The sequence below is a fragment of the Panthera tigris genome, chromosome A1 (genome assembly GCF_018350195.1).
Source record: "Panthera tigris isolate Pti1 chromosome A1, P.tigris_Pti1_mat1.1, whole genome shotgun sequence".
Classification (NCBI taxonomy): domain Eukaryota; kingdom Metazoa; phylum Chordata; class Mammalia; order Carnivora; family Felidae; genus Panthera; species Panthera tigris.
In genome coordinates, this window is record NC_056660.1 from 110,804,375 (window position 1) to 110,823,812 (window position 19,438).

Consider the following 19,438-nt stretch of genomic DNA (forward strand, 5'->3'; position numbering starts at 1 on the left):
AGGCAACTTATATGTCAAAAGCTGTAGGATTATCACCCCCCTGTACCCCAAAATATTTAAAACTGAATCCTTATTAAATTGAATCCTCCCTTCCCCATTAAGATGTATGCTGAAGAATTCATCCACTCGTGCAGCTTTTCTAAAATAATTCTGTGTGAAATCACTCAAAATTCTGCACTAAAATCCATTTGGTTGGGGACACTCCTGAAACAAAGTTTACTTTGGATAAATTTGCCTACTCGAATTACTTTTGATTCTATTTAAAAATGTGGTCAAAGCCCTGAACAGTATATCAGTGGTATTAAAATGCACTAGTTATTTAATGTTCTAAATTATGAGAACAAATTAGTTCGTTCAGAACTGCATCTTCGATAGATTCTGGAGATTCCCTTCATGCTTTTTTATCGAGGTATGGTGTGGGGGTGTGTGAGGGAGGATGGTTCCAGGATTCAGGAGTGGAAACATGGTTTTAACAAAATCCCAATCACTTTACACAGAGGCACAGTCCCATATTCTAAGACCTGTTAGCTCTTTCTTTTTTTGTTAAAAAGCACTAATTTGCATTTCAAAAGAACAGGGATGGAAGCATCACCATGTAGTTTTGAGAATTCAGACCTTAAATGAAGATAGACCGTTCTTCAAACACTTACATTTACAGCCAAAAAATTAGTTTATAGAAAACATTTAATTCCTTATTGATTTTGCATTCAGGAATTTATATTTACTGATCTCTATTTTTTCATGCTTTCTTGGAGATTTTTTGAAGCTTCATCAACTTTTACCTAGGTGTAAATGATCCAAACAGTATATTCTAAATAAAATGAGTACAAGACACCTTGAAAGAGTTCACTTTACATTAGCTATTCTCACTGTACTCTGGTCAAAATATATTTGGCAATGAAGCCTTGCATATTTTCATCATGTGACTAACGACTGAAATGCCACAGTGAGTCACAACCAATACAGTTTCAGAACACATAAACCTTTCTCCTGAAACTCTCAAATCATGCCAACTAGAATTCTACTTCTTTTAATGATGGAACTTGTGAAAATGATGGGTTTTGAATGTGGCTGATAAAATCATTTTGCGGAAGGCAATAAACACTATTATCACAGCTATTACCCTATTTTAATGACTTACAAGTAGATGGTGTTCTGGAAAACACTATAAAGTGTGAGCCCGCTGGAAACTAACAAACACCATTGTAAACAACATTAAATTTGTACATATACATAGGCACACAAAACTAAAATTGACATCTATGTAGGCAATATCTGAATTCATACATCTTTGGCACTCAAACATACTGGGTCAACCAAGCCAATGGTGAAGAGTATTTTTTCATATACTTTACAAAATGTCTTGCCCCAATTTTTAAAAATGCTGTGATCTCCATTCTAAAAATTAACTGAGATAAAGACAAACTGGAATCAATTTAAAAAATTATCCGAAAGCATAATTAACAGCAGTCCCTGAAACAGGCATGGGGTTAAGAATTTCATTAAAAATGAAAAAGTGGGCTGAGACTTAGTCTTTTAGAGTTTTAGACTTAAGATTTTAAGACATCTTTTGAGCAGTGCCTGATATATATGGAATCCAATCTTGTATACAGCAGTGTTAACAACTACATTTCACACCTTACAGTGTAAGGTACAAAATTAACCTATGTACCCAATGCTACCATTTATCCCCAGAATACTCTGCAGGTGGACCTACTTGCACAGACACATACACAGTATATGTTTTCCCCGTGTGCTTCTACTGTTTTTTGCCATTCTCTTAATTTGCTGCTCTTCAAGGGGAGCAGTGACTCAGTGTATGGACTCTGAGGAGCTGGAAGAGCAAGATGGTAAGCCCAATGGCTTGGGGACTCTGCAGGCCCATCTCTCTCGAGCTGCGGGAAAGCCAGGTGCTGTTAAGTGCAACGTCATTTCTGGATGTTCAGACTGTAAGAATCTTACATCACTGGAAAAATATCCACAGTTTAGCTGTGGTCCACAAAGTGACTTTGTTTCTTTGATCCCAGTGTTAGAACTAGAATGGGAACTCTGGAGCAAGATATTTGGTACCAGAAAGCATTTTTCCTCTTTAGACAAACTAGTAAGCTTTTTCCTTTATACCAGTTTATGATACAGGTAACTGACTTTTCAATATCACAACATAAGGAGATAGTTGAAGAAAAGGTGTGTCCTTGTTGGTGCTGAAGACAGATACCAAAAATGAGAGGCAGGTACCTTTAATAAGGCCTAGTTCTGTTTAGTCAGGACACTTGAAATGAGTACTTTATTTAAGTAAGCTCTATACCCAACACGGGGCTTGAACCCACAACCCTGAGATCAAGAGTCACATGCTCTACTGAATAAGCCAGCCAGGCGCCCCTAGAAGTACTTTAAGCACAGGTGGCAAAATAAGCCAGGAGGTTGATACATCATTTTGTACTTGTCCCACGGTGCCACTGAGGATTCTAAGCAGGGAGGAAGCTCATATTTTTCATTTGGAAGGAAGCTTAAAGTGAAATAGAAGAGCCAAATTACTAAAACCAAATGTGAAATGACCTTATTGGTTTGGCTACTGGTAATTCCTTCCAGTCATATTCATCAATCCTTATCTATCTACCTCGTATCTTACCTCATTGATGACAGAAAGGACTCTAATACATGGTTTGGAAAACAGCTACAGAAAACACTAATTCTGATATTAAAATTATTCTTGATGGAAGTGGAGCAATCTATTCTCAAAGGAATTGGTTACATACACTATAAAATCTTAGTTTATAACCAAGAAAGAACTATCTTAAGTTTGAGAGTCTTTAAAAATACATATTTGGCACTTTCAGCTTATTTGAGTAATTATGAGAATCTCTGACATGGGAAAAAAAAAAAAACCCTCAGTTTCTTAGAAAATTGAAGTGATTTAAAAAACTAAAATTTTGTTAGTAAGTCTATCAGGCTTGCAGACACTATCACACCACAGGCATTACATCTAAAACAAAAACCTTGGGGCGCCTGGGTGGCTCAGTCGGTTGAGTGTCTGACTTCAGCTCAGGTCAGGATCTCGCGGTCTGTGAGTTCGAGCCCCGCATTGGACTCTGTGCTGACGGCTCAGAGCCTGGAGCCTGCTTCAGAGTCTGTGTCTCCCTCTCTCTCTGACCCTCCCCCGCTCATGCTCTGTCTCTCTCTCTCTGTCAAAAATAAATAAAACATTAAAAAAATTTTTCAAAAAAGCCTTTGTGGGAGGGGGGATGGGCTAAATGGGTAAGGGGCATTAAGGATCTACTCCTGAAATGAATGTTGCACTATATGCTAACTAATTTGGATGTAAATTAAAAAATAATAAAATTAGTTAAAAAAAAAAAAAGCCTTTGTACTATAAAGAGCTGAGAACAATTAAGAAAAAAGAAAATGAAATACAAGTATTCATTTATTTCTACCAAGAAATAAAATGTGCCAAACAATGCAGAAGAGCTATAGATAGGACCAGAATCCTCACCCATCTCTGACAACTGGAGCAGAAGAGGCTTTCTTTTTCCTCACACATACAGGCCTCCACAATGAAACTAGGCACAAGATCCTGCTTGTCCCCCACCCTGGGAGTACCATTATGTAAAAGGGAGTGGGGAGTACCTCTAAACGTGGGGAGCCTGGTGCCTGTCACTACTTTTGGTCAAAAGGCACAAATTAACAAATTGGGCACCAATAAGTTTGGAACGCTTCAGAATTAGACTAGAATGGAGCTTTAGAACCTATCATACCCCAGATTAACCTTGTGTTGTACCAAAAGATGTGCTTTTCTTCAGAAGGCCGATCCCACAGCAACAAGGACATGGACCCCATCAGCACTACTAACGGTAGCATTACTGTTAAAAATACACAATTCAGAGATAAATGTGGTATAAGCTGCAACTGAACACAACTTGTCTCCTGGTAAACGCAAAAGCCTCTAGGGACTTAAACATTATTCTAAAAATTCTGAAGCCTTCTCCTTTCCCCACAACCTCCTCATACGTATGATGTTACTCAAAATTTTAGAGCATACTAGCTAGATACGACACATTAAAATGAAACATCTGCCCAACAAAGATGCCAAACATTAGGGTTTGTTTTATTGCATGACGTTTGCATAAGAAAAAATATTGAAAACTGTAAGGCATCATGCAATCATCAATAAGCTAATTATTAACTGTACACTTAAGATAGGTGGGCATATAATCTAAAATTTAAAAACTATTTCCAAAATAGTACATAAAAATTTAACATGATGAGCTTTTAAATATGGTTTACATTTGTAATTTCACGTTGTTAAAAAGTGCTTCAAATGTACTGCTGGAAAGTTGTTCTTTACAAATGGCGCTGGGGGTAATGTCAGATTATAAACTGTAAAAACTAATTATTTTTATGGAATTAGAAAGCTAACATTGTGATATTCAAACTTACATTGAATTAGTTTTAAATTTGCACTCAAATTAAGTTGATATAATATTAATCTAAAAAACATCTGTTTTCTAACCAACAAAAGTCTATTGAATTCAAGTTATGCATGTTGAGTGATCAAATCTCTGAGTAGGCCTGAATGGTGAGACCTGGAACTGATGCAGGTTGTTGTTAATCAATGTACTGTGCCATCCAGCGGAAACCTTCCCCGTAACCTTGCCTTTTCAGCACGCTGCACATGAAAACTTCTAAGGGTCGGGCATTCAGTTCTTTCAGTGATACGCTGCCCTAGAAGGGAAGACAGACATTATGATGGATGACTCCTTTAGGAAATAAAAGCTCCACTTTACAGCAGAATTGCAGCTTATACATCTTAGAACAAAGGGTGACTGTGCTAAGCCATGGGTGTTGGGCATACAAGTCCCCTAGACACACAGGAAACCTCTCTCTTCTCAGTGGGGAAGAGGTGAGCTTGTGAGGCACACAAGAATGAAAATAATCTTTGCCTTGAAAAAAAAAAAAAAATGACCCAACCTGGCTTCGCTAATATTAAAGACAAACATTTTCTGAGTACGTTTATGACTAAACAAGGCCATCTCCTAAAAATGGGGAGTTGACTTACTGAAAAGAAGACACAGAAAACAGACCAAAGTCTACCCTAACATAGGAGTCTCCTTCCAAAGACTGTAGTATGTCTCTACTCTGAAAGAATAAATATAACCAAGGAAATTTTGTGAACTCTGAGATTTTCCAATACTAAGGTCCCTCCCCCAAATAAATACTAGTAGAAATGCATGCAAAAATAATGTGTCTTGAAGCTTATTATAAAGTATTATGTTTACAAAATCCCCCAAACACTCCTGTGTTCAACTTTACATTTTATGTTGATCTCTGATGAACTCAGGGCCTAAATACACGACCAGAATACTTAAACGTTCAAGTACATTCTTTAGTGGCTAATTCTGAAAATCTATGATGAATAAAACTCTGGAAGCTTTAATTTAGTTTCCCATAAGCATGAGCTTTGATATGTTTGTTATCACCAAGAAAAGGTTTCATTCAGTGGTAGAAATATAACCCATGCAGACATTAAAAAAGACCGAAATGTAGAAAGGACAGTTTTTAAGGGAAAAAAAAAAAAAAAAATTTAAAAGACATTGGGTTGTACACTTGAAACTAATGTTACAGGTCAATTATACCCGACAACAACAACAATAAAAAGGCAGACCACCAGTTGGGCTAATAATAACCATGATTACTATTAGCACTAGTATTGGAATACAGTATTTCAGAAGATAAACATAAATAAAACATTAAATTAAAAGACACTTATACTGTCAAATGAAATAGTCACACTTGTCCAAAAAAATTATTTACCTTTCCTGTTGTCTGACCATATAAACCAAACATCTCTCGCAACCTCTCTTCACTGATGGCTTCAGGTCTGTCAATCTTATTCCCAAGAATCAATATAGGCACATTAGCAATGGTTTCATCTGTCATTAGTGACTGAAATAAAACAAAAAATGAAAGACAAGATGTTGATATGAAACCATCTAAAAGGCTCATTATGACAAGACCCCAAATGAGTATCAAAGACTCATACTCTATCATATCATGTCAGTTTTGCAAACTATCTTTGGCAAACTTTTCCCACATTTGAGTAAGCTCAGAGGCGACTGGCTGGCTCAGTCAGTAGAGCATGTGACTCTTGATCTCGGGATTTTGAGTTCGAGCCACACCTTGGGTGTGGAAATTACTTAAAAAAAATAAAATCTTAAAAAATAAAAAATAACAAAAATAAAGTGAGCTCAATGAAACCATTAGCTCAATTCTTCTGTTTCCCTAAAGTTCCTTCTATAAATGCTCAACTCTACTCACTCTGAATCACTAAGGTACTAAAATGAACACCTTGAAGGTGGGCAGAACTGGTTTCAATTCTAGTTCTGCTGCTTATGAATTGTGAGATCTTGGATAAATAAGCCTCATTGAAGTTCAAAGAGAATTTAGAATAGTAGCACCTACCTTATGGAGTTGATTTGAGAATTAAATGAGTTAATATACATGTGCCTGGCACAAAGTAAGTAGTCAGGAATTCCCTGACCCTGTTCCATGACCACAGAACCTACCTGGACTTTTCCACATGAACAATTATTTACTTGCCTGCTATAGGAAGACACATGGTCAGGTCAAATCATGCAATTTCTTTCTCTGTGGTCCCAGATCTAGCCCTGGCCTTCCCTGCTGTTCTGAATCCCTTTACGAAGCAGCTGACCTGGGAGAGGGGAGAAGTGGCTACACGTGACCTGCTCACTCCTGGAAGTGGTGACAAAGATAGTATGTTATACCATTTCCAGGTTCCAGACAACTCCCGAAGAAAATGGCATCCTAGGATGATCAGGGACTCAAGACCAAACCACTCCAGGTATGTTGCAGACATGAAATAAAATACAAGGCACGCTGCACAGAGTGAGCTTAGGTCTTCGGGAAGAAAGTCTGTGTTAGCACTTCCTCCATAGCTACAATTATTCTAAGCTACTGTCTCTGCATTCCTAGCAGAATAATCACTGAGCTCCACAAACCGCCAGGAGTTATATCAGAGGCTGCACAAAAGCTGCACTCTGATACTTAGATCTCCAACCTATTTCCTCAAGCTTACCAGAACGATTCAACTATGTTTAGTTTTAGTTAACTTACATCAAGTTCTTCTTTTGATTCTAACAGCCTTTCATGGTCTGCACAATCCACCAGAAATACAATGCCATTGATAGCAGGAAGGTAGTTTTTCCACACTCTTCGAGCTAACAAAAATAATCAGGAGTTAGATTTTATTTGCTGGTCAAACCTAGCAGATGGTTTGATGGAAGAGTCCAACAAGATTTCAAGTGTAATTATCCCTTAGATGCTACTACTTCACTCAAGTTTATCTTTAACCTGGTATTGCTAAATCTTTCCAGAAGAACAAGGAAGGCTTTCCTTGATGTGAGCAAGTCAAATACTTCACTCTGTCCCAGTTTTCCCATGTTAGAAGTGGAATTAATATTTGCTACCAATGGACAATGATGCACATTAAGTTCATTGGATGACTGCTATTTTTTATATGCGGTATTCATTTTTTGACATTTCTAGTTTATCAGTTTTTTTGGCCACTGATAAATTTGTAGTCAGTGACAGAAGGAAGTCAGTACTGGGTACAGATTTGTTAAAACAAAAGCTAACTGTGTAACAGAAATTAACTAAAGTCAACGAAACCATTCAGGTAATATTTTCCATGACGGTTTTTAAAGGAAAGTTTTAGGGCTGCCTTATGGGTAAGCAACTTTTTTCTGACTTCAGTTTTATGACATATCTTAAAAACAATACAGACATTAAGTCTCAGACAAACTCCCTTAGGTTCCAATTCTCTCTAACCATTATATTCTGGAAAGTACTTCATATATATTTCAAACAATTATTATGTCTCCAAATGTGCATTCACTAGCCACAGCCTCTTAAAATCTTTTCAACTGTTTGTCATAAGAGGTTTTTACAATGCCCACAAACTTTGTAATATTCATTATTTATGAATTACTATGTGCTGGGTACTGCCATGTCTTTTGAGGGACATAAAAAACGGATTCTAGTTCCAGAAAGTTTAGTAGAAGAGACAACACAGTCTTTTCCAAACTTGCAGACGTTTACACAGATGCACTAAACACCACAGAAGTACAGTTGAGAGCACTCATAGGTGAGAGTGGCTTCTCAGGGGCAGTAGCCACAATTACACTGGGCCCTGAAGGTGGGTTACTCATGTGCAGATGGGGGTGGCATGAATTAAAAACACAAAGGTGAGAGAACACCAAGGGGTTTGGTTTGGTTAGAGTACAGAGAATAGGAAAGGGAACAGTGGAAAATAAAGACAAAAAATAAAGTGGGATCAGATTGCAGAGATCCTCAATGCCAAGTCAAGGAGTTTGGTTTTATTTGTAGGTCAGCCATTGAAGGTTTTTAATGCATAGCAGTAACATCATCATAATGTAATTGTGACCATCAGTGAGATATGGATTGGAACAGAGAAGAGAACCTCAATTTTGCTTACACACTTTACACCAAAAACAATTCAGATTTAAATTGACCAGGGGTATCATAAAAATCACACTTTGCTTTAAAGCTTATCTGGGGATAATAATTTTTAAATTTTAAGTCTACTCTGGCCTTTCTTGAATAGAATGAGATTTCATGCACAGGAAAATAATGGCTACATTTTTATTATGTTAAAATAAAATAAAGTTATTTATAAGAGTCATAGAATCTTACCTTGAACATGTCCACCCAGATCAAAAGTTGTAAAGGTCATGCCAGCAATAGTTAGTTCTTCTGAAGCTAAATAATAATACAAAATATTTTTACAAGAAAATCAGATTCCATTCATGGTATATACTGCTACTTTGGTTTATTTTAACTGCAAATAAGTTCAAATCAAACATTTAGGAATTGATAAAATAATTTGTTGGGGCGCCTTGGTGGCTCAGTCAGTTAAGTGTCTCAATTTCGGCTCAGGTCATGGTCTCACGGTTTGTGGGCTCGAGCCCCACATTAGGCTCTGTGCTGAGCCTGCTTGGGATTTCTCTCTCCCTGCCTTTCTCTGTTCCTCCCCAACTGGTATTCTCTTTATCTCTCTCAAAAAAAACATAAAAAAAAAAAAGAATTTGTTGTAATTAGATATACTCCAATTTATATTGACAGTTTAATACAAGTAATGGTAATAATCTAGTATTCACTACCCACCACAAATCCAACACTTTTGTTTTTCCTTCTCTATTTTTCCTGCTGAAAATATTAACTATTCAGATAATTATTTGCTGTGAATTCAAGTAACTGTTTCAACCTAATAATTTTTCCTGTAATTCATTTTAGATGCTACCAGGGAAATAATTTTCCCTTGTAGCTCTCATATTATGCAAGAGACAGTCTTTAATGATAAACACAACTTTAATAAACATTCTCACCATTATTTCTTCAAACTGTTTTCTGTTCTCTCCCTTCTTCTGGGACTTCAAGTGTAAGTTTGCTAGACTGCTTGGTATTGTCCCACAAGTCACTGAGTGTTCATTTTCTTTTCATTTTTCTCTCTGTGCTTCATTTTACATAGTTTGTTTGGTGTTGACTTAAGTTCACAAGTCTTTCCTTCTGCAGTACTGGCACTAATTTACTATTAGCCTTGTCTAGTAAAAATTTCATTTCAGGTATTAAGTTTTCATTTCTAGAAGTTCTACTTGGTTCTGTCTTATATCTTCCATTTCTTTCCTCATTCTGTTCACATTTTCCTTAAATCCTTAAGCACATTCTTCGCAGCTGTTTCAACATCCTTATCTGTTAATTCCATCATCTTAGTCACTTCTGGGTCTGTCTCTACTGATTAATTTTTCTCTTGGTTGTGGATCTCACTTTCCTGCTTCTTTGCATGTCTAGCAATTTTTTATCGGATGCTAGACATTGTTGTATTCTTTTGAAGCAATGTGAACTTTATTCTGGCAGGAAAACTGCTTGCAGATCACTTTTTAAGTTTTGTTGGGTTAAAGTAGTCTTTACTTTACAGCTACTTCAGCCCCCTTACTAAGGTATGATTCTTCTGAAGTCTCTTTTGGAATGCCCTGTGTATTCAACCAGGTTTCTGCCTTCTGGCTGGTGGGAACATGAGTGATTCCTGGCCCCATATGAGCTCTGAGAATTATTTGGTTAACAGCCCTGCTACAGTTATTCTTTCTCCAGAAATTTTTCTGTGACTGGCCATGGGGAGTTTTACCCTGTGCACACAAATTGGTATTTAGCCACAAACATTGCTGGACTTCTTTCTCTGCAGAGCTCCTTCCTCTGGTACTATGCCAAGCAAATTCTCATCACCTCAGCATCCCCATATTCTGGTCTCTGTCTCCTCAACTCAGCAAGACTACTGTGTTTTGTTTGGGTTTCCTCTCCCTGCACCATGGTCTGAAAAGGATCTCTGTGATAAAGCTTGGATACAGAAAGGTTTTCCATCTCTAAGGAACCATAGTCCTCTGCTAGATATTGTCCAGTTCTGAAAACACTTGTATATATTTTTGTCCAGTTTTCTAGCTGCTTACAGTGGAGGGTAATGCCAGACACTCTTACTCCATCAGAGCCAAAAGCAGAAGTCCCTATGATCATAATGAAAAGGCTCAGTGTAATTTTAACTCTTCATTACACCTGCTGAGGCCCCAGGGTACTTTCTTGTTAAAAAATTATTTATGTAGACTCCTAAGTGAATGAATAATCAATACAGTTTGTGTTCAAAGTGTGTTTCTTTCCACAAGGAAAATATAATGCTTGGATGTAGCTGGGAAACCACCTTTATGGTTACAATCCTTAAAAGACTCCCTACTTTATAAAAAGTCCCAGTTTAATTAAGACACAGAAAACTCTTAATATCTCAGGAAGTCTTCCCCTTCCCAGTCAATGTCCACTCCCAGAAGCAATAATTCCAGCACCACAGGTTTGTTGTGCATATTCTACAATTTCATATAAATGATACCATAACGTATGTAACTTTTTGTGACCAGTTTCTTCCATGCAGAATATGCACCATATGTAACAGTTTATTCCTCTTTCTTATTGAATAGAATTTCACTGTTTATCCCTTTTTTTTTTATTTTTTTAAATTTTTATGGCTATTTGAGCTGTTGGGGGCAGTTGGGGGATATTACAAATAATGCTGGCATAAACACTGTTGTACAAAGATTTTGGTAAAAATATGTTTTCATTTCTCCTTGATACACACTTAGCAATGGAACTGTCAGATCATAGGGTAGATACATGTTACCTTTTCACATATGCTTTTGATTAATGCAAAATGTAAGATAAAATGAATGTGAGCTGTAGGAAAGTTGAGATGGCAACTATTTTGTGCCACTGCTTTTAGTCCTGGTACTTAGAATAATGTGTGACATAAAGTAGGTACTCAATAAATATTTGTTGAATAAATGAGAGCAATATCAAAAAATTTAAAAATGGGGGCACCTGGCTGGTTCAGTCAGTAGGGCGTACACTGTATGTCTGAGCCCCACATTGGGTATAGAGATAACTTAAAAATAAGATCTTAGCCCCACTCTTTTCCCAATATAAAAAAATTTTATGAAGTTTTCCTTTTCCAACTTCACTATTAATTTCATTGATAAAATGGTACTTTTTGTCATTGTTCTCTGTCCTTGTTCTCTGAATATTTACTGAATTAAATAACTATCATATTATCCACTTTTTGGCCCAGTTCTCAATTCTATTCTCATTTTTATTAAAAATTTTTTTAACATTTATTCATTTTTGAGAGACAAAGCATGAGTGGGGGAGGGGCAGAGAGAGAGGTAGACACAAAATCTGAAGCAGGCTCCAGGCTCCAAGGTGTCAGCATAGAGCCTGATGTGAGTCTTGAACTCACAAACTCTGAGATCATGACCTGAGCCAAAGTTGGACGCTTAACTGACTGAGCCACATAGGCATCCCTTTTATTTTTATTTTTTTAAGTATATTTATTTTGATAATGAGTGAGTCAAAGTGAGCAGGGAGGGGCAGTGAGAGAGGGAAAGAGAGAGAATCCCAAGCAGGCTCCACACGGTGAGTGCAGAGCCCAGTGTGCAGGGCTTGATCTCATGAAGTGTGAGATCATGACCGGAGCTAAAACCAAGAGTTGGACTATTAACCAATTGAGCCACCCAGGCACTCAATAAAACTATTAAAATTCATTTTACTCTATGTCGACTTGATTCATAGACTTTTCAACAGTAAAAGCAAGGTCACAGATATTTATAAGGCATATGTTCTAATAATTTTGTCACTTTAATGTTTACTTTATATAAAGGATAGTATGTATTATATAAAGGATGTTATGTATTAAGTGATTTACAGAATCATTGTTAATGTCTTTCAGGGTAGTCTGTCTTAAAGAAACCACAGTAAATTATTTTTTTAAACTGTTTTAAAACTTTGTATAAATGTATCAATATGTGCCCTGTTTTTTGGAATAATTCTATGGTCTTTATATTAGATACTGTTGAGGTTTCTCAGACTAGAAAAATAACTGGGTAATAAGTTGAGAGTAACTAACAAAGTATAATATGACTATAATCTGTCCACACTGAAAAAGGATTAAAATAGTAGTTTTAAAATGTGAAAGAAATTAGGTTATCTAGACAAGGTAATGGTGGGGGCGCCTGGGTGGCTCAGTCAGTTAAGTGTCTGACTCTTAATCTCACGGTCCTCAGTTCAAGCCCCATGCTGGGCTCTGCAATGGGCATGAAGCCTACTCAAAATAAATAAATAAACAAGGTAATGGTGACTATTTATAGCCTAAGCAGTATCTGGTTGGATAGACCTCAATCATGTTATAATCCCCGAGAAAGTAACCTTAATTCCTCTATCTGGAGAAGGGTGTACAAACTGGTAAGAAGATAGGAGTATTATTTCAAGATCTAAATATACACCCTGGGAGTGGGTCAGCTATTATTTACTGTATTATTTTAATAGGTCAAATCACCTGATCACAATTATCCACCAAAACCCAAAAAACTTTTGGTTAGTGGCTATGAATTATTATCACTTAATAAAGTAGTTTGTTGCATGGGGGAACATACTTACTGGGATGTAACGTCGGGACATGCTGTCCAAGTCTGTCATCTTTTAGCATGTGTAGCAATGTTGTTTTTCCTGCATTATCCAATCCAAGAAATACCAATTTACCAGTTTTCTTATATAATCCTGCAGAGTAATAAGACCTATGATTAGTCAAAGTGCTATCTGACAGATTATTCAAGTAAAATGACTTCAAATAAAAGTATAATATAAATATAATTATTTACAGTTTAGTTATTTGGATACTTTCCCTAATTACTCTAGATGTTTTATAAAGAAACACCTATTAACCTTTTGAACTTGTAAGATTTTATAAATTTGCTTGAATAAAGTTGGATTTCTAGTCTAATTTCAGTTTTGAAGAGCTATTTTAAATCTATCATGATTTGCAAATTCAGATCATTTTAAACCTAAACTTTGTCCCAATCAATGAATGTGTATTATCCAAACTTATCTGTAGTGCCAAAATGCTGATTCCCTTGACAATTTGGGAATAAATATCTATGTCCACTACTAGAGAAACAAAAAATGCTTGAGATCATGTATTTATGAAACGAGACAAAAAGGGAAATTAAAGAGATATCCATGGATGAAAATAAATTAAGTAGTTTTGACAATAAAAATCATAATGAGTTCTTGCAATAGAAAGTTTAGGTCATCGTCAAATTTCCCTGAGACAATAAGGTTGAACTATTCATAGGATTGCATAAAACTAAAGCAACAACAAAAAAACCAAGCACGTAATTTTTTAAGTGTATCAACCAAGTACTGATAGATGAAGTAATAGAAAAAAGAGAGCATTGACCAGTTTATAGATTGGCATTTGTTGAGAAATTCCATATTGAGTTTTTTTTTTTCTAAAGGCTTTTTTTCAGCTTTAGGTTTACATCAAAACTGACAGGATGGTACAGAGATTTCCAATATACTCCCTGTCCCCACACATATATATAGCCTCTCCTATTATTAACATCACTCACGAAAATGGTACATTTTTAACCAACAGTGAACCTACATTGATCGATCATAGTCACCCAGAGTTTCCTTAGGGCTTACTCTTAGTAGAGTATATTCTGTATTTTGACAAACATATAAGGACATATATCCATGATTATAATATACAAAGTAGTTTCGCTGCCCTAAAAATCCTATATGCTCTGCCTATTCATCCACCCTACCCGCCCTGCCCAGCAACCACTGCTCTTTTTATTGTCTCTGTATTTTTGCCTTTCCAGAATGTCATATAGTTGCATATGACACATAATTGTAATCATACAGTCAATTGAGATTGACGACTTTCACTTAGTAATATGCATTTAAAGTTCCTCCATGTCTTTTCATGCCTTGATAGCTCATTTCTTTGAGCTTAGTAGTATTCCATTAAGCAAAATTCCTTAGTGCTTAGTAGTATTCCATTATCTGGATAAACCAGTTTATTTATCCATTCACCTACTGAAGGATATTTTGGTTCCTTCTAAGTTTTGGCAATTATAAATGAAGCTGCTATAAAATCTTTGTGCAGGTTCGTATGTGGCCCTAAGTTTTCAGCTCTTTTGGGTAAATGCCAAGGAGCACAAGTGTTGGATTGTATGGTAAGAGTATGTCTAGGTTTGTAAGAAACCACCAAATTGTCCTCCAAAGTGGCTGTACCATTTTTCATTCCAAGCAGTGAATGAAAGTTCTTGCTGCTCCACATCCTCACCAGCATTTGGTGTTGTCATTGTCCAGATTTTGGACACTCTTATAGGTATGTAGCAATAATGAATTTTATTTTCCATATTTAATTGTCTAACACCTATGGAATTACATGAGGACAGGGGACATAGTAGCAACTCAAAAATATGTTTACTCAATCAAAAAAATGAACTTTTGAAGACATTAGCCAATGCTAATTCAGGTTACTCATTTTTTAATAAGTCCACGCCAAAATAATACCTAAGTCTTTCTCCACATTGATGCTTAAAAAGTAAATTGTTTGAAGTCCTAATGTTTTGATCACTCAGTGCCCAACAGTTCTGATCCTAAGGGAAGATTGTCTTCCATATTTATTTGAGCTGAAATACTATATTTCTCATTTAATCATGAACTGTGACTAATAATTTTTTAAACACTTCTATTTCTTAAAATGTTTCTACACAGGTGGTTTCTAATCAGTGCAATCACAATCTTTCCTACCTTTTAAGTAGTAACAGTGCACTGGGTAAGAATCCAAAAGGGAACACCTAGGACATTTAAACTTTAATCTTGAAAGTAGGTTGGACTAAATCCTTATTTTGTGATAAGCACTGTTAAGCATTATACATTACTTCATTTAATCTTCAAAATACTCTTTGAAGTACACATTATTCTCTTTCTTACAGAGGGGAACAAAGGCTCAAAGTTAACTTGCTCAAATGCTGAGGTCAGATCTGAGATAGAACCCATCTTTGATGCAAAAGCTTTGGTTCATTTCCATTTCTCTACACTGCCTCCTACTGTTAGCCCTATTAACCTCTTGCTCCTGCTTATGAGTCAATCTATTTTGCCTTTACAATGTAGTTCCGCATTAAATCATTTTTCTATCAACTGAGACATAGATACCCATCACAACCCAGGTTATCCCAGTATAATGAAGTTGAAAACATTTATTTCTGACCCAGTTTTTGTACATATGTAACAAAATATTTCAGTCTGATAAAAATATGTAAGAATTCTTGAGGAGGTAGTATGGAAGATCTGATATTTGACCTGTAGCAGAGTGACAGTATAAGATAATGTGAGAGATTTTATTTTAAAAAGGAAAAAAAAGGAGCACATGGGTGGTTTAGTCGGTTAAGTGACCGACTCTTGATTTTGGCTCAGGTCATGGTCTCAAGGTTTGTGAGTTTGAGCCCCACATTGGGCTCTGTGCTGACAGTGAGAAGCCTGCTTGGGATCCTCTCTCTCCCCCTCTCTCTGCTTCTCCCCGACTCATGCTCTCTTTCTCTCTCAAAAATAAATAAATAAAAATTAAAAAAAAAGAAAACTGGTTTTTAAAAATTTGCAAATATTGAGGTCCATATAAGAAATAAAAATAGACTGATAAAATTTGATCTTAAATTTTTATCCTTTTAATATATAGTGTCAAACAAGATGTGTATTTTCCAAACAAAATTTATTTCCTTGGTTAAGATTATGTTTGTGGAAGAAAAAATATTTATATAGGAGATAACAATTCATAAGTACAGTTGTGGCCAGTTAGGAGTTACGTTGACAACTCTGTAATTACATGAAATGCTTCTCTTTGTGCCAGTTCAAGATGATGATTACATGGAGACTAAACTTAGGGTAAGATTCGAAAACAGGAGATCAGAACATCTTCATTAATTACTACAATAATAAAGTTGTATACATGGTAACATAAAAGTCAATCAAAAGCTTGTTTCACTGGAAAACGTGAGAAGTTAAGAATGTCAGTAAGAGAATGAGATGCTATGATTTTTCCTCTTTAATATCTATAAAGAAAGGAAAATCACTATTCAGAATTGCTGGGTATACAAGTCTCATTTAGCAGATTTTATGCTGCCATTTACAAGGCACTTGATGGAACATAAATTTATAATAACAAAAATAATGCAGTGAGTTTCTGTGAGGATTAAATGAGATAAAGTATCTAAAGCACTCAGAAACTTTTTAGGTAAACTGGCTAATCACAGGTAGCTACTCCTGTAAATAATATTCCTATCAACAACCTTAAAAGAGGTAGGAATTACTGTTAATTTACAGATAAGGAGACTAAGGCTAAGGTAAAGAAAGTAATTTGCCCAAGATTACATAATTTATAAGAGATATACAATGAGTAATTTGAACACATTAGTATGATTTCAAAATTCACATTCACAACTAGTGGATTATACATAAAGAGGCTCTAGACAAATAAGCACTTTTATTTAAGTAGGATTAAATGGGATAACAATAGAGAACAAAGGGCCAACATTACCTAAAAACTGTAGCACACTGCTGAAACCACTGTAAATCCAGTCAAATATGAAGGACATATCCAAATCCTTATAGAGTCTGGAAAAGAAAGTGTTTTGAATTCAGTAGTTGACATTAAACACCAACAACATTAAACATGAACTCTGAGTAAACAATCCTATAACAACCTTCCTATAAAGAGTTTAACCATTCTTTTTTGTTGTTGTTTATTTATTTTTGAGAAAGAGAGCACACAGTAGGTGAAAGGCAGAGAGAGGGAGATAGAAGATCCAAAACGGGCTCATGCAGACAGCGGAGAGCCCAATGTGGGGCTCGAACTCACAGAACCACAAGATCATGACCTGAGCCGAAGCTGGAGGCTCAAGTGACTGAGCCACCCAGGTGCTCCCCCCCTTTTTTTAATGTTTATTTGAGAGAAAGTATGTAAGAGTGAACGCACAAGTGGGGAAGGGGCAGAGAAAGAGGGGGACAGAGGATCTGAAGCGAGCTCTGTGCTGACAGCAGAGAGCCTAATGCAGGGCTCAAACTCACTAACCGTGATCTCATGATCTGAGCCAAAGTTAGACACTTAACTGATGGAGCCACCCAGGTGCCCCAAGAGTTAGCTATTCTTATCCAAGGTGATCTAATCAGATACCTACTGATGCATAAAACACAAAATGCTATTAAAATACAAACTAGTGGGGCTCAGTTGGTAGAACATGCGACTCTTGATCTCAGGGTTATGAGTTCAAGCCCCATACTGGGTGTAGAGCTTACTTTAAAAAGAAAGGGGAAAAAAGGCCTCTATTTTTAAAAAACAACAAAAAATTTTTTTAATTAAAATAGAAATATGAACTAGAGACCATTCTTTACCAACCACAGTGGCAAACCTGAAAATGAACTGTAATAGCTGGAACTAGAAAAGATGTGGTACAAGATGCAGTTAGTGGCAGTAGAAATTGTTACAAATCTTTTTAACAACTAATTTGGCAGTAATCTGTATGTTATACCATCTGACCCAAGAATTCTACTTTTAGAAAATGTCCTAAATATAAACAATCTTTATGTATCAAGATGTTCATCAAAGTGTTATGTAAGAAAATTTTTGGAAATAATCTATATTCAAGAGTAAGTTAAGGTATATATGGCCTATGAAATACTTACCAAAACCTTGGAGTGGAGGAAGAAAAAGCAAGGAGAAAGAGAGGAAAGGAAATTTATGATAATGAAGTAAGTTTTAAAGTCTGATTATACCTATGTGGAGTAAAACCCCCTTTTCCATTATTTTTGGTCTTTTGTAGCAAATGATATCAGGTGGTCAATTTCTGGGCTTGTAATCTTAGTGCATTTTTCAAATTTTAATATTACCGAATGTTAAAAAACATTTTTTTAAATCACAGTAGAAAATACAGAGTATAGTTCAATTTAGCATTTCTTTGACATGTTCTTGATAACTAATAAAGTTAATATGGAAAGAAGAGGGGAAAAAAACTTCTTGAGAAATGAAAGAATATACAAAAGTATACTTTCAGATCAACAAAGTTCATTTTCTAGAGGTAAACAAAATCCAGGCCCCAGATTTGGGCAAAGTCCGAACAATTTGAAGGATTCTGCTATCTTTGACGTTCTTTAGACAAAGTGTGACACACAGCACTGCTTTCTTTAACCACCTCTCAGTCCAGTGGGCTGCCAACTGTGACCCAGACAGGCCCACCAAACTCAGAATTCCTTGAGGATAAGGTGTGTAAGAGATTACATTGCCTTGAGAGTGAGAGTCAACCTACCTCCAGTTTATAGGAGGCCTGCCAGTATTTACTAGGGGATTCCCTGGATCCAGGCAATAGCCTCTCCTCTCTTTCAATTCCTTACTTGAACTAGCAAGAGAAGAATTTTGCTCTTGAAACCAGTCCATTCCTGACTGAGAGTGACTCACAAATAACGAAGTTTCATGTGTCAGTATCACAAGAATAAAAACTAGAAGAGCAACTTATATATACACACAAGAATCCATTGTTACAAGTTCTTATTTTACTGAAGCTGAAAATTACATCTTGTTCTATTATTATTCTAGGTTATGCAGAAATTGAAACTTGTAGTCACAAAAAATATATACAAGTGGTTTATCTTTTCTGAAGATTTTTAAGATATATCATAATTTTCACTGTAAAGAATCAAAGCAATGGTTTACTGAGATATTTTAATTCAATAATGATTACTAAATTCATATTATGTCCAAGGCCCTAAGCTAGACACCACAGAGGATACAAATACTAGTGATAAACATGGCTTCTTCTCTTGAAAAGGTTATAGTCTAGAGAGGTAGGTTAGCTATACAAATGTAATTTAACTGAAAAAAGTTAAAACTGAATAGGATAGTACCTAGGATGGTAACAACTTAATCTATAGAATTTCAAGACTTATATAAACACAAAGAAAAAAAATGCCCATA

At 35.9% G+C, this 19,438-nt stretch overlaps 2 protein-coding genes across 3 annotated transcripts in view; one reads left to right on the plus strand and one right to left on the minus strand.

Moving 5' to 3' along the window:
- Positions 1–4,020: 4,020 nt before the first annotated feature.
- Positions 4,021–19,438, minus strand: part of SAR1B (secretion associated Ras related GTPase 1B) — a 31,602-nt gene continuing 16,184 nt past the window's right edge. For both annotated transcript variants that reach the window (XM_042984211.1, XM_042984218.1), the window contains exons 3-8: positions 17,009–17,085; positions 13,060–13,179; positions 8,728–8,793; positions 7,129–7,232; positions 5,809–5,940; positions 4,021–4,719 (exon numbers count right to left, since the gene is read on the minus strand). In XM_042984211.1, coding sequence (XP_042840145.1) covers positions 4,603–4,719; positions 5,809–5,940; positions 7,129–7,232; positions 8,728–8,793; positions 13,060–13,179; positions 17,009–17,066 — 597 coding nt within the window. In that variant the 5' untranslated portion in view covers positions 17,067–17,085 and the 3' untranslated portion in view covers positions 4,021–4,602. The remainder of the gene's footprint in view (positions 4,720–5,808; positions 5,941–7,128; positions 7,233–8,727; positions 8,794–13,059; positions 13,180–17,008; positions 17,086–19,438) is intronic.
- SEC24A (SEC24 homolog A, COPII coat complex component) overlaps positions 6,655–19,438 on the plus strand; it is a 98,580-nt gene continuing 85,796 nt past the window's right edge. Inside the window, exon 1 of the mRNA XM_042984203.1 lies at positions 6,655–6,856. The gene's annotated coding sequence lies outside the window, so the exon portion shown is untranslated. The remainder of the gene's footprint in view (positions 6,857–19,438) is intronic.